The following is a 15,416-nucleotide window of genomic DNA, read 5'->3' on the forward strand; positions in this document are numbered from 1 at the left end:
ATGACTTAATAATAGTGAGAGACGAGTCAGTTGAACATAAGGAAGTTGCCAAACTCGCTTATAGGTGTTTGAGATTAGAAAATTTGGTTTTATTTTTGGCCTTAATAAGTCAGTGAAATAATTATTATCTTCAAGAATAATGAATGCATTCTATATTTCTACTGGAAGTTTCAAACTTGTCCTAAGATGGTGTCTACAAGTCTACCAATACGCTTATAACTCTTGAAACATCTTTTAAATGAAGCTATGAAAAGGGAATAATGTTAGCACCATTTGACTTTGTACAGAATTTCTAATTGTATGTATCAGATCATGATATGTGATAATATATAAAAACATATTCCTAGGCCTCAACCATAAGCTTAAGCTTTTGGTTGAGATGGTCCTTTAACATGGTATCAGATTCATCGTGACACAATGGTCAACCTTAACAATATGACTATTGATTGGTAGCAGCTAGCAGCAATAGGAAGTAGGAACTAAATGAAGGCTAGAATACAGATAGCATATAGCCCATATCTTACATGACCAAATCATAGTCAGTTATAGAACTTTAAATATTTTCTAACTTTCATCGAGTGTTATGTATCAGAATGTTCTACCAGTATCCTCAGTTTCAGAAAACCTTAATTGAATTATATAATTAACATACAAAGATCCACTTACCTAGTGACTTTCCAAGTGATCAACCTTAAATTATCTTATTTTGGATTTCTTCCGAATCTCCGCAGGACTCCTGTGTCCTGTCCAAATCCCCTGCAATCTTCTTCTATAAATCCAAGGGAAGTGTAGGGAACTGGTCACATAGATCGCAATCAATCACATCCTACAAAATAAGTTCATACAGCAAAGTAGCGAAGTTGTTAAGCAAATGTATGAGGAACAAATTAAAAAAGCTCAAATAAGTGGACAAACAAGAAGCATCAAACTGACCTTAACAGGAACATATGCAGATCTGTGGGCCATATGATCTCTGCCACACAAAGGTGGATGCTCCTGCCTAATGTGCATTTCCAAATGGGAAAAGAAGTCGACATCAGCACGAGAAGTAAAAGGGAGAAAGGCCCCAAGGCTTCCCGTCACAGTCCCATAGATAATGCATTCTCCACCACCAGGAGTGAGAGATGCCTTCGACAAAGTTGAAACCACATCGCCAACATCAAACTGCACAATTTCTTCCAGCTTGTTAGGAGCTCCATTTAGTTTACCCTGCTCCCACTCTATTTTCCCACCAGGTGGATCTTCTTCAATCTCGTCAGAGACATCCTGTGGCATCCGAACAAAATATACATTTCCAAACTTGTCTGCACCTGCCATTGCGTCGAAATCTACATGCTGTGATGCAGTAAGCCATCTAAGAAAAAAATCATCTGCAAATATGTAAAGCTGGTTCTCATCCCGCCTATACTTGCAGTAATGGAACGACTGCAAAAATGACATTATCAACAAATTAGATGAAAGAAACATGTCATATCTTGATAAAATTAAAATGCCTGGAAAATTAGGAGAACAAAAAATTGTGAATACTATAAATAAATGGCTGAAATGACCAGACTAAAACAAAACTGTTAGTTAACTGTCTGGGAATTTAACTTTGTTCCTTCAATCCCTTCTATTCCCATGCTAAATTTTAAAGCATTTAGTAATAAGATTGACAACATAAGATCAGATAGATTGTTAATTAGAAAGTTAAGCAAATATCTATGCTTTTTCCCTTCTATCTATGCTTTTCACCCCCCCCCCCTTCTATCTATGCTTTTTCCTAACAAATACAAAGTATGACATATATCACTATTATTTAGAAAGTTAAGCAAATGCGCATATTCATAATTATAAAAGTAGAAGAAAAGGCTAGATTAGAACATGAGGATATTAAAGCAGCAGAATAGAAAAGTGCTTATCTCCTGCATATCACCCACATAAATACGATCAAGGTATGTGTGTACAGACATAATAGTGCTAGGAAACTGCTTGTTCTCACATTTCCTGAGCAGCTTCTTCTTTACCAATCATAATTAAAGCCTAAGGACAATTTCAATCCCAGCAAGTAACCTTCCCTGAAACTGGATTAGAGCAAGCGGGACATCCTCTACTTGGGTCTTGTGCAAAAGCTCAAGTATAGTTTTCCACCATCAATAAACCGATAAATGTGAATATATATACTGCATCAAACGATCTTTTGGGAGAAAATTACAGCGATTTTGCAGTACCAACTGCTAGTAAAGTACCATTCTGCAATAGCTACAACACCTTCTGCACAATTATCAGATGAAAATGTTGCAGCAAATTCAAGTGTACCAATTGTTAGAGGTGTTAAGAGATATTGTCCCTGATGCACATAGCCAAGCCAAGACCAACTTGACAAGCAAAGCATAGTATGTTGACCTCTCACAATAACTAAGAACAGCTTTGGAGCTCTAAGCCCCAAAAATCGTGAACGTGAATCAGAAAGCTGACCGGTTGCCATGTCTACTACTGTCCTGAATAGCACACCATTCTGCAAACTAGCATTTAGGAAAAGACTAGCAGGATGATCAGCACCGTCCTCTCCACCAATTGATACCAGAAGCTCGAGGAAGAGGAGGGATAAAGGAGGTGAGAAAACACTCTGTATACTCAACACTTGCATACAGTCATCTGGATCCAATGACAGGATAAGAATAGTACTGTCATAAGATCCTACTGCTAAAAAGCGGGATCTTTGTCTTCCTTTTGGGACCAGGGAAATATCAAAACAAGCCACATCTCCGAGCATTTCATGCTTCTCTACTTCCATTAACTGACCAGTCATGTCCAACTCAAAGTATATAAGCTCTCTCCCGCTCAATTCAATGACAGCTTGAAGCCTATTATACCCCACCTTTACAATTGTCTTCTTTCCCGGGGTTCTCCATTCGTTGATACGCCCATCTTCCCTAACGTGCCTAATACCACTAGGATGAACTTGCATCGGAAAGTCATTACCAATCAAAGATATAGCAAGAGAAGGTTTAGTATCTAGAAACCCGCTATCTGTAACTTCTTCAATTGTCTCACCAATCGAAAGTACAAGAGTAACACTAGCAAAGGAGACCACAATATAAGCATCAAATTCATCATTGACACCAATAAAATTACCGATAGAGTAAAGCAAATAAAATGGGAAACCAAAAACTACTACTACATTCTTTCATAAGTCAAATAGAAAAAAGTTAGGCCAATATATAGCCTTTATCAAGCAAAACTAATTAGCTAGAAATAAGAAATTAACAAATAGAGTGGATAGACATGGTCCAGTCTTAACTCTAACTCAACTAACTACTGACTTAGTCTAAAAACAAATACTAACGTTGCTTACTATTATTTAGGCACTAAAATAGCAACTAATTAATTAATGTTTGAAGCATAGTCAAACACACCCTCTTGCTTCAAACACACAGACTCCAAAAAGCTTGCGAAAGTAGGAATGTTTGGGCTGAAGAAGAGCCTTGGTCAGAATGTCTGCAGCTTGCTCATTTGTTGGACAATATTGCAAATCTAACTCCCTTTTTGCTGTGAGGCTATGGATGAAGTGATAACGGATGTCGATGTGCTTTGTTCTACTATTAGAAACTGGATTCTTGGTCAGTGCAATGGCTGCATTGTTATCACAAAATAATTTTGTAGCACCATCTTGTTTATGATGTATATCAGCAAGTAGACGTCGCAACCAAACCGCTTCACTTGCTGCAGAACCCACAGCAACATATTCAGCCTCCGATGAAGATAATGCCACCACATCTTGCTTTTTTGAACTCCAAGAAACTGCTCCCGAAACCAAACTGAAGACATGACCTGAAGTGCTCTTTCTTTCATCTACACAACCGGCCCAATCACTATCACTGTATCCATGTAATCTGAAATTTGCATCCTTGGAATACCAAATCCCATACTCAATTGTTCCAGCAATATAACGAAGTACTCTCTTTGCTGCACCTAAATGTTGCCTTTATGCATGTACCTTGACAACACACTTATAGAATACATGATATCAGGACGAGTATGTGTCAGGTAATTTAGTCCACCAATAAGACTTCTGTAAAAGTTTCCATTTGCAGCTTGTGTACCATCCTCAGCCTGTAATTTTTCACTAGCATTCATTGGGGTAGCTACAGCCTTGCAATTATGCATCCCAAACCTGAACAGAAGATCTCTACCGTACTTTCTTTGTGAAACAAATATACCATCATCTACTTGTTTCACCTCAAGACCAAGAAATATTGTAGTCTTCCCAAATATGACATCTCAAACTCAGTTTGCATACTAGTCTTAAATTCAGCAACAAGACTATCGGAAGACCCAAAATAAATCATGTCATCAACATAAATGCAAACAACCAAGAACTCACCATTTTCATGCATTTTCACATTTAAAGTGGGTTCATTTTCACTCCTAACAAACCCATGCTGCAAAAAGTAAGAGTCAATTCTCTTATACCACGCTCTCGGTGCCTGTTTTAGCCCATAAAGGGCCTTTTTCAGTTTATACACCTTGTTATCATTTCCTCTAACAATAAAAACAGCAGGTTGTGACATAAACTTCCTCCTCTAGCTCCTCATTTAAAAAAGCAGACTTCACATCAATGTGATAGACAGGAAGATTTAGTTTAGCAGCTAGACATAAAAGAATTCTCACCGTTTCAAAACGAGCAACGGGTGAGAAAGTTTCATCAAAGTCAATACCTTGATGTTGAGCGTAACCTTTTGCCACGAGCCTAGCTTTAAACTTCTGTATACTTCCATCAGCATGACGCTTGATCTTGGAAACCCACTTCAGACTGATGATACAATATATATAATAATCATATATATTCCATTTAACAACGTCATAACACTTCCCTTAGCAAATTTTATTAGCAATTAGCAAATAATCCTACGTAATATACATGGAATCATGAAAGACACTCATAAAACGAAAGTACCTTCATAGTAACACTCCTTTATCTACAATACAATTAAAACATAATCAACTACAAAAATATCAATAAAACCATGTGATTTACATCACGAGAAACCACCATGACTTCCGTTAAATTGCTGCGTGCGCATCATGATTAATAATGTACTACCTCTAAATCTTATTACTTGCGAACAAAATTTTTTTTGTCTCACTGATAATATTCTTTTATTGTAAATAATAAAAAAACAAAGTTAATACTATATACGAAGTAGTAATTTTTGTTCTTTCCTATTTGCTTACCTACCACCTCATCGTCCATTCTTATACATGTCATTCGCAATATAGGATTGTCACATATTCTCATATGTGTTAATCGCTATGTAGGATCGTGACGCATATTATTTTTGTTGCAATTTATGAACATTAGAATTTCATCGTAACATTGCGCTGCTATTTGGATTGCCTTTATTAACTTGTATTTGTATTAATTCACCAATTTGGATAATTGGATTAGCTAGCTAGTTTTATATTAATCGCTGTGTAAGATCGTGACACATATTTTTTTGTTGCAATTTATGAACTTTAGAATTTTCATCTTTACATTGTTATTTGGATTGCCTTTATTAACTTGTATTTGTATTAATTCACCAATTTGGATAATTGAATTCGCTAGCTAGTTTTATAATTATATGAAATCATTGTAAGAAAATATTACTTTAGTCAATTATTATCATAATGCATGTGTAATATTTATTTATAGTAAGTATAAGATGCACTACTTGATAGAAGTATTACAGCTTTAGTCAATCAATATTATCATAATAAATGCATGTGTGATTATGCCTTTTATACTTTTATACTTTTATACAAAGTATTTCAAAAAGGAAAAATTGTCAAAAATAATACAAATTTTGAGCGATCCGTAAAAAACAGGTCAATCTTTCAATTATATCTGAATAATACAAACTTTAAATGGTATCCGCTTTAAACAAGTTATTTTACCTACAACCTATTTGACCGGTTAATTTTTTTTTTGCCAAATTAGAAAATAACACCTAATAAAACATCATATTTTGATTATAACACCTAAACATTTCAAAGTTTTATTATAACACCTGCTAAAAAATTAAAATTTTGTTTTCACCACCTAAATGGTTATGACGTTAGAGGATCTATTAGTTGGGCCCACTGCAACGGCTATTTTTTTCAAAGTGCTTTATATATTTACGATATCCTTCACAAACGGTGAACTGTTGATCTGGTTACACAAAATTAGGCTTCACATTTTGCGAATTCTACAATCAAATTGCCGAAATTGTTTGAATTCAACATCATTGTTCGAGGGAGGAAGATTTGAAATCAGGTAATTACGTCAATAGCACTGCAGAAACCCCTAATTCATCTTTCTTTAATGAGGTGTAAATCAATCTATGTTGTTGAATTAAGTGCATAATTCAGTTCGCATGTGGTACTAATCATGTAATTCGTACATATTTAGGGTTCATTGTGTGTTAATTGTCCTCTAATTTGCGAAAAAAATGAAATTAGGGTTCATCGGAACCATAAATTGGGGGTTTTAATTTGTAGGACTGATTGTTTAATTCCCTTGGTTCAATTGTATTGCCTTTCAAAGTAGGAATGGTTTTACTTATTGTGGATGGCGTATTGGTGCAGGAGATGTCTTTCATAAGTTCCTCTCCTTCAAAGGAGAAGAATTGCAAGTGTGGTGTTCCCTTTACGAAGCTTACTAGTTGGACAAGGGAGAACCCTGGTCAGAAGTTTAGAACATGCAAGTTCTATGATCGTGTAACTGAGAGTAGAGGTTGTAAAGCATTTGAATGGGTGGATGAACAAGATGGGACAGCCTGGCAAACACAGGTGATCAACAATTTATTGTTAGATAAGAAGCTGTTGAAGGGAAAAATTAGTGACTACAAAAGGGAAGTTGATGATCTTGGTGGACAGATGAGGTGTTTGCTCAATGAAGTGGACAGGCTGAAGATGAAATGCAAGGCTTTAAACTCTGACAGGAAGAAGATGAACAGAGAGATGCATGGAAGAAATGCAAGATCAGAGCATTCTGTTCTTTGTGTTGCTTTTGGGATTAGTTTGGTCATATTAGTGATGCTAGTTATTGGGGGGTTTGTAATGCTTAAAGTGTAATTTGTCCTAAGGCATGAACATTAATAGTAATGCTTTTGTAATGGTTTATAAGTGGCAGTGAACCACTTTTGCAAACTAATGTACACATATTTGGAAGGAATGATTTAAACAAGTACCTAAAAAGTTGATATTGCATTGAAGTAATTGAGCAAATTAGTTGCATTGCTTAACCAAATTGGCAGTTAAAGCCTAACACCAAAGCATAAATTTAACAAAATAAGCTCCTTTAGCCTAAAACCAAAACTTATAGTTCAGAAAAATTAAATGTTCAAAGTATCAACCTAAAACTTAAGTTCAGAAAAACAACAGCAAGATCATTGAGTCAAATTTGCATGTTTGGAACTTAGCAGCTTAGCCCTCCTTATCTGCACTCCAGTGTGCTGAACTTTGTCTTTGTTTGTGGGTTCAGGTTGACTGGAAGAGGGGGTGCTATGTTGCTTGGCTTTTGGCTGGCCTTGTTGACTTTGTGAACCTTTCCTCTTACTCAATGGTTCACAGCCTGGTTGCTCTTGGGGAAAAGTCTTGTTCCCAATGCTGCTTGGACCAGCCCCTACTGCACTCTATGTTTAAAACACAAATAAACAAGTATCAACATCCAATTGCATCACAAAATATAAAATAAAGTGAACAAGTCCCACAGGATACCTTCTTAGCAGCTCTGATCTCACTCTTCTTCCTTTGCTCAACCACCCATGGTGAGTTTAAAGGGGGCCTTCCTGCAGATCTCTGGTCAGTTGGTTCAGGTACATGTGGGACCTTGCAAGTCTTGGGATAGTGGCCAAATCCACCACAGTTCCTGCACTGACTCCTCCTTCTCTTCCATCCCTGCTCCCCTCCTGTTGCAGATGTTCCCTCACCAGGTTCCAGCTTCCTTTTCTTCTGTTTTGGTCTTCCAAGCTGCACTTTGAAGGTTGGTGGTTGAGGCTCTGTCATGTTCACTCTCTCCCAGTTCTTTGGGCTTGGCATTGGTTGAATTGCAGGTCCATATACTGCTCTATAACTGTCCATAGTGTAATAGGGGTGGACAAACTGCTCAGCATCCATTCTTTGATCCATTATGCATGCAAAGGCATGAACACATGGGATGCCTGTTAATTGCCAATGATTGCAGGAACAAGTCCAATTCCCCAAGTCCACTAGAACCTGGTCATCATTCAGTTGCACTTCAAAAGTGTCATGCCAGGTAGCTTCCACAATGCAATTCCTTGAGACATAGCTCATCCTTTGAAACAACTTATGCACATATGGAGTCATGTTGCTTGTGATTTCCTTGGAGTCCTCCCACTTCTCATTATTTCTCCTCATCATGTACCTCCTCATCCATTCCATTTGGGTGAGGATAGGTTTGTCTCTTGCATCTCTAATAACTGAGTTGAAAGTCTCACACATGTTGTTTAGTAACATGTTGGTCTTGCAACTGTCACTGAATGCATGTCTACACCAGTGATGAGTGGGGTTTTGTCCAAGTAATCATAAGCCTTCTCATCAAGCTCCCTAATCTGTTGCATTGGTATCTGATACCTAGGCTACAAACACAAAAAGACCAGTGTTTAGTAAATTTGTTCATAACAATGTAAGCTACACAACAAGACATTGTTCAATAAATTAGTTCATAACACCCTAAGTTCATAACACCCTAAGTTCATAACACCCTGGTATTTGTTGAATTGCAAGTTCATAACAATCTAAGCTTACTAAATCCAATTCAATTTCATTGTTTTAACTCCTCAAAATCATCTAAGCTAAGCTGCAGACTTACAAGTGTTGTTGCTCTTGCAGCACTCCAAAAGAGCTCTTTGAAAACTGATCAAGTGAACTTCAGCTTGAAATTTGCCCAAATGTGCCTAATATAGAACCTTGTCTCTACATTTGGCACAAGTTCAGATAGAGCTTCACCAGTCCCTGTTTAACAGCATCAAAAAACAGTTACCACACTTCACAGAATAAAGAACTGGACACAATAAAGACTGGAAAAAAACAAGAAATTTTACCTTCTGCCTGTCTGACATGAAGGTGAAGCCTGACCCATCTGCACTCCCAAGGCTCTGCATCAGGGATTCCATAAACCGAACCCAAGTCTCCCTGTTTTCAACCTCACATGTTGACCAAGCAATAGGGAAAATGATGTTGTTCCCATCTTTGGACACTGCAACCAAAATCTGGCCTGGGTAAGCTCCTTTCAAGTGGCAGCCATCCACCCCAATGATTGGCCTACAACCCTTTAAGAACCCATCTTTCAAAGGCCTCAAACAAATAAACATTCTCATAAACAAGGGAGGCTCAGGCTGGTCAATGCCATCTACCACCATATTACAACCAGACCCTAGGTTGTATTTCATTACAGCCTTCCCATAATCCTAGACCCTTGCATATTGCTCTCCTGCTGAACCAAAAATGATCAACTTAGCTCTACACCTTGCCATCCAAGCCCTGTAGTAGGTCACTTCAACCCCCAGGTCTTGCAGCACCCTACCCCTGATTTGCTTAACCTTCCATGTTGGGTTAGTTCTGAACTCCTCAAGGTACCTCTCTGCAATGAACTTTACAGTGACCTTCTTGTTCTCCCTGCTTCTCACACATCTATGCTCTAACTTCATTGTTTTTATTTGCCAAGTCTGCTGTCTAACTAACTTAGTAGCATGGATCTCGAAATTGCACTTCACTCCACCCTTGCATATACACAAAGGCATTCTACTTGTCTTTGTGTCAAACTTATAGCCACATCTATTCCTACACTGAATAGTAATCCTACTACTATCATTGTGCAAAAAATAGTACTCATACCTATTATCTATGGCATGCAGTCTAAGAGCTTTCCTCAAAATAGTGACATTGCTGAACTTAAGCCTATTAACAAGTACAACAGGCTTACTGAAGTCAGTTTTCTCATTAAACCAAGGACTGTTGTCCTCTTCATCTGATGAACCATCCAAGCTCCTTAGCTCATCTGATTCTCCCTCAATTTCTTCTTGCACTTGAACCTCACTCACATCCAAGTTCTCTGTCAACCTTGACCTAGGATCCTTGGCAACCCCCTGCTCATGTACACCAAACTGCTTCCCAAGACTTCTTGTTACCTTCTCTAAAATCTCTTTATAATTCTTGACAAACCACCTCTCATCCCCATTGTCATACTCCTCCTCTCCAGGCTCCCAAGTTATGTCAATCTCACTCCCATCAGTAGAAGAATACTCATCCTCACTCCCAGCCTCACTGCTATCCTCAAAAACCAATCCTTTAGCCACATATTTCTTTTTCCCCTTCTCCTTATCCAACACCTTCTCACTACCAGAAACCCTTTCAAGCTTACCGTTCTCCTTATCTAACACCTTCACACTACCAGAAACCCTTTCAAACATAGCTTTACCTTTCCCCTTATCCAACAACTTCCCTTTACCAAAAACCCCCTCACTCTTAGCAGAAACCCCTTCATTCCATCCTATCCCCTTAACCTTTTCCTGTCTAGATCTAGGTTTAGGAGAATCTTCCCTTTCACTGACATCAGGGTCAGTTTTGTTAAATCTTGGGCTCCTCCTAACTGGAACAGTCTTTCCTGAACTTTTCTTCCCTTTTCTATCAGCCTTTTTTGGAGTGGACTGGGCCTAGACCTCATGTATGGGCCTTAAAGGTTCATCTGTAGTCACAAAAACTTCAACAGACCCTTCCTCACTGACTGTCTCTAACAGCCCCTTCACTTCCTCTTCATTTACTATTTCCCTCCTCCTTGTGTTAAAGGTCCTATCTTTTTGTTTATACCACAGTCTGTAGTTTGGAGGGACATGGACATTATAATGCACAAACCCATGCACAACAGCTTCCCTTAGATATTGTACATGTATCTTATTCACTACCACATCCCTCCTCCAATAACATAACCCACCACACCAGCAAAACAAATGTCTTGATTTTGACACTCTTTTGGGAACAAAAGCACCCCCAACTCTGAATACTATATCAATTAATCCTTCTTGGTTGTTGGCCATTTATCTACCCAATAAACAGATGCAAAGTAAGTCAACAAAAGCTAACATATCTTACCCCATTACATAGTCAAACGCACTACTTTAATCAACAAAAACAAACATATTTAAACCAAAACAAGGACAAACCAATCAACAGGTCACCAAAATCAATGAATTCAAGTAAATAATAAACCAATTACACCAATTCATACTTCAATTAATCACATTCTACTTTAATTACAAGTTCGCACAGTACACAAAGTAAATCACACCCAATTATACTAGTCTTAGGGTTCCTACTTTTACCCTACATTCCCCACGAAAATGGCATAATGCACATCATCAGATGCTGAAAACTAATTTAAAAGGTTCAAAAGGTACCTGTTTTGGAATCTTACTGCTGTTGTTGACGAAAAAATTCAAGCTTTTTGGATGTTAAAAATGGCAAACAAAGTCTCGCGGAGTTGTTTCGTTCCAATACTGACACCTCCCCTTGCAATTCAATTTCTCAACCACTCAAATCACCCTAGGGTTTGATTGTGGACAGTAATTTTGGATGTTCAGTATTAACAGACTAAATTCAATGAAGGAGAGTAGTTGGGTCATCAATGGGAGGAGAGATAATCGAATTAAAGACGATGAAATTTGGAGGGTAAACTAATTTGTGGGGCCTACACACATTTGCCGTTATCTGGTGGTGAAACCAAAATTTTTATTTTTTTACCAGGTGTTTTAATAAAACTTTGAAATGTTTAGGTGTTATAATCAAAATATGGTGTTTTAACAGATGTTATTTTCTAATTTGGCCTTTTTTTTATTTTTGTTTATAAACTTGTTTAACAGCTTAATTGAATCCTAATTAAAATTTTAGTTATGGTTAATGTTTAACAAAATTAATCAACCCCTCCCCACCAACAACACCCCTACCCCGTTGACCGGCCGACACCCAGCCTTCCCTCGCCAGCGACCCCATTCAAACAACTCCACCCCTCCCTTCCTTTCCCACCACCCTCACTCAATTGCCACCACCACCTTTACCTTCACCTCAACCCGATAGTCCCAACCACCTCTCCTTTTCCCACTACAACCCTCCCTCTCTCTCCTACGCAGCTCCGCCCATACCCAAACCAGCGAGCCCGACCCAAACCCCATACCCCTACCAGCGACAGACTGACCCACTCATGCCTAATCCCGATCGACCTGCAAAGCCCTACCCAGCCCCAAATCCACTATCCTCGGCGGCTTGTAGAACCTATCCAACCCACTCGCTCACCGTTCGACGAACCTTAGCCAAACCCCCCAACCCTTTCCGAATCAGGTTCAGCGAGAAGGGTTTCGAGTGAGGATTGCGAAAGGGGGTGGGGGATTGCAAAAGGGGGTTGCGGGAAAGAAAGGTAGTGGAGTTGAAGTAGGGGGTCTCCGGAGGCCGGTGAGGGAGAGAGGAGTGCCGGCGGGAAGGAGGTGAACAACTGGTGGGTGGATTTTTTTTAATAATAATAAAAAAAGTAAAATAAAATTAATATTATTTATATCTTTAAAAAAATTAAAAACATTAAATAAATTTTAAAAAATAATAATTAAACTGACAAACCAATAAAACAATGCCACGTGTCTCATATGACCTGTTAACCAGGTAACTAACCGGTTTTAACTTGTTTAAAGCAGATACCTCTCAAAGTTTGTATTATTCAGAAATAATTAAAAGATTGACTTGTTTTTGGCGGACCGCTCAAAGTTTGTATTATTTTTGACAATTTTTCCTTTCAAAAATGTAGGATAAACTATTTAATTTTGCCAAAAAATATAATAGAAAAAGCTCTCTTAGTCTCTTCATCCAACCTCATTTGTATAGTATAATTTTGAATAAGGTTAAGGTATTGTGAATAGAGTAAGGAAAATCTAACACGACGACACGAATTGAAGATGAAAAAATTGGGTTTATGTCAAGGGTTATCAACATGTTTAATTAAAATGGTCATCACATAACATGAGACATTTAATTAAATAGACCGAGTTAGTTTGAAATTCCCACCAAAGTTTACACATTCCAAATCACCTAAGAAAAAAACTATTATTCGAAAATTGATTAACAAGCCTAATACTTTTTTCATATAACACGGCACAAATTATTGATACATTACTTAAATTTGGATATTATCTTGTATATTATATTGCAAATAGTATGAGTTAACTATGTGCAATATAATATTTACGTAGTTACACGTAATTTGTTACTTTATAAATAATTTAATGTAATTTGTTAATACGTAAATAAGTTTAATATTATTTGTTTTAAATAATTTTATTTCAACAATAATACCGATAGATTACTTAAGCTTAAATTCAGTAATATATTATATAAATATATTAAAGTTACCGTATTAATCATATGAACATTAAAAAAAAACATATAATAATTATTTCATTCGCTATTGGCTCTTCGGCTAGAGAACGAATTTCATCTTTTCATCAATATATATTTTCAACTGAGCAAACATGAACTCGGCAATAGAGCTTAATGTTGATTGTGGTAACCTACATTGTTGTTTATTTGTTGATTTAGGGCTTCTAATTGTTTTATTTTGAAAAGTTTGTATATTGTTGTTTAGATATGGCGATTTAGGGATGATTTAGTGCCTTTAAGTGTAATGTGTTTTGGTTGTTGTGTAGAATATGGCTGCACAAAATGTAGTTTTGTTATGCCGGTGGAGAGGTGAAATTCTGTTTGATGGACCCCGTGTCGAGTATAGTGGGGGAAATATGGAACCACTAACACTTGAACCGAACATGACTTTCAATGATTTGATGAACGAGGTTCATAGTAGTATTGGTTCAAACCCGAGGAATGTTGAACTAAACATTAAAATGAGGTTTGAGACCGACAATGGGGTTCAAGTGTTACCTGTTTCTACGAATAAGCATTTGAAAGCTTTAAGGAGCGTTGTTGCAATGAAGGGTGTTCCCACTGAGATATATGTAGAAATGGTGCATATATGTACCCAACAAAGTACTCTCCCAGAACAACAATCTACATATATTTCCGGTTACAACACACAACCCTTCCAAGTGCCCTCACACGACATTCCATCAACTGAATATGGGATGGGATCTTTCAGTCGAATGATGCACGACGATCAATTTCACATGTCGTTTAGTTCTCACATAGCTTCACCTGTACATGGGGGGCATATGTGGCAATGACCGGGGCAACCTGGGCCTTCGACATCAAACACCGTCACACCTTCACCGATGCAATTGCATAGTTATTCGCCTATGCAAGATGATGTTCAAGCATCGCCGTCTCAACTTGTGCCAGTTCATCTTGACACTATTGTGAATAACGAATTGTCTGTGTATGATGTGTATAAAAATGATGAGGCCGAGAGCGGAGAAGAGGAAGATGGACTTCAAACCATGGATGTTTAACCTGCACACATGGAAGTTGGCGAGCCCTTGGTTAGAACTCCCGTTCCCTTGTTCAGTCAGGTAAACGAGAACTATGAAGTTGATGAGTATTGGGCTGAATCGGGTAGCCATACATCGTTTGTTCCGGGGGGAGAATTTGAGAAGGGGATGTATTTTAAAAGTAACAAAATGCTTCAAGAAATGGTGAAGATGTATTCTATACAGAGGAATCAATTCTACACCACAGTGACATCGAATGAGAGTGTCCTCCATTTGCGGTGCAAGAAGAAATGTGGTTGGATGCTACGGGGCACCAAATCAAGTGAGCACTCGCGTGGCTTTACCCTAATCACGTACAAAGGCCCGCACCGGGAGAAATGTGTCACCGTAGTACTATCAATTGATCACCCGCACTTGGATTCGTCCTTAATATTAGAGTATGTATGTGAAGTCCTTTGTGCGGAAAGATCCGTCCTTGAAAGTTGAATTCATGCAGGAACTCATCTCCAAGCAATTTCATTTCGATGTTCCGTATCGAAGAGCATGGTATGCTAAGGAGAAAGCAATAGCTGAAATATATGGGGATTAGGAGAGTTCTTACGGCAGACTTCCGCACTTCATGCAAGCACTCCAACAGTCAAACCCGGGAAAGTGTGTCGTATGGAAGCACAAAGCTCTGGTGGACGGTGTATACTACAGCAACATGGAAGTGTTTGAACGAGCGTTTTGGGCCTTCGGTCCTTGTATCGACGGTTTTAAACATTGTATGCCTGTTATCTGCATCGATGGGACGCACTTGTACGGGAAGTACAAAGGAAAACTGTTGGTTGCTACAAGTGTGGATGCAAGCTTCCAAGTATTTCCGCTAGCTTTTGCGGTGGTTGAAGGGGAAAACACTTCCAGTTGGTCTTGGTTCCTGGGTTGCATTCGGGTTCATGTCACGCAACGAGAATGGCCTCTGTGTTATAT

General features: G+C 38.1%; 1 protein-coding gene and 1 pseudogene across 1 annotated transcript; both read right to left on the bottom strand.

Moving 5' to 3' along the window:
* Window positions 1–691: 691 nt before the first annotated feature.
* On the bottom strand, window positions 692–6,368 carry LOC110718063 (annotated as a pseudogene).
* A 1,026-nt stretch (window positions 6,369–7,394) lies between these two features.
* LOC110718064 lies at window positions 7,395–8,469 on the bottom strand. Its single transcript, XM_021896867.1, has 2 exons — window positions 7,726–8,469; window positions 7,395–7,640 (listed from the first exon to the last, which is right to left on the bottom strand). Exons 1-2 carry the CDS (start codon window positions 8,467–8,469, stop codon window positions 7,395–7,397), a joined length of 990 nt encoding a protein of 329 aa, XP_021752559.1.
* Between the last annotated feature and the right edge of the window lie 6,947 nt (window positions 8,470–15,416).

Source organism: Chenopodium quinoa, unplaced genomic scaffold (assembly GCF_001683475.1).
Source record: "Chenopodium quinoa cultivar QQ74 unplaced genomic scaffold, ASM168347v1, whole genome shotgun sequence".
Classification (NCBI taxonomy): Eukaryota; Viridiplantae; Streptophyta; class Magnoliopsida; order Caryophyllales; family Amaranthaceae; genus Chenopodium; species Chenopodium quinoa.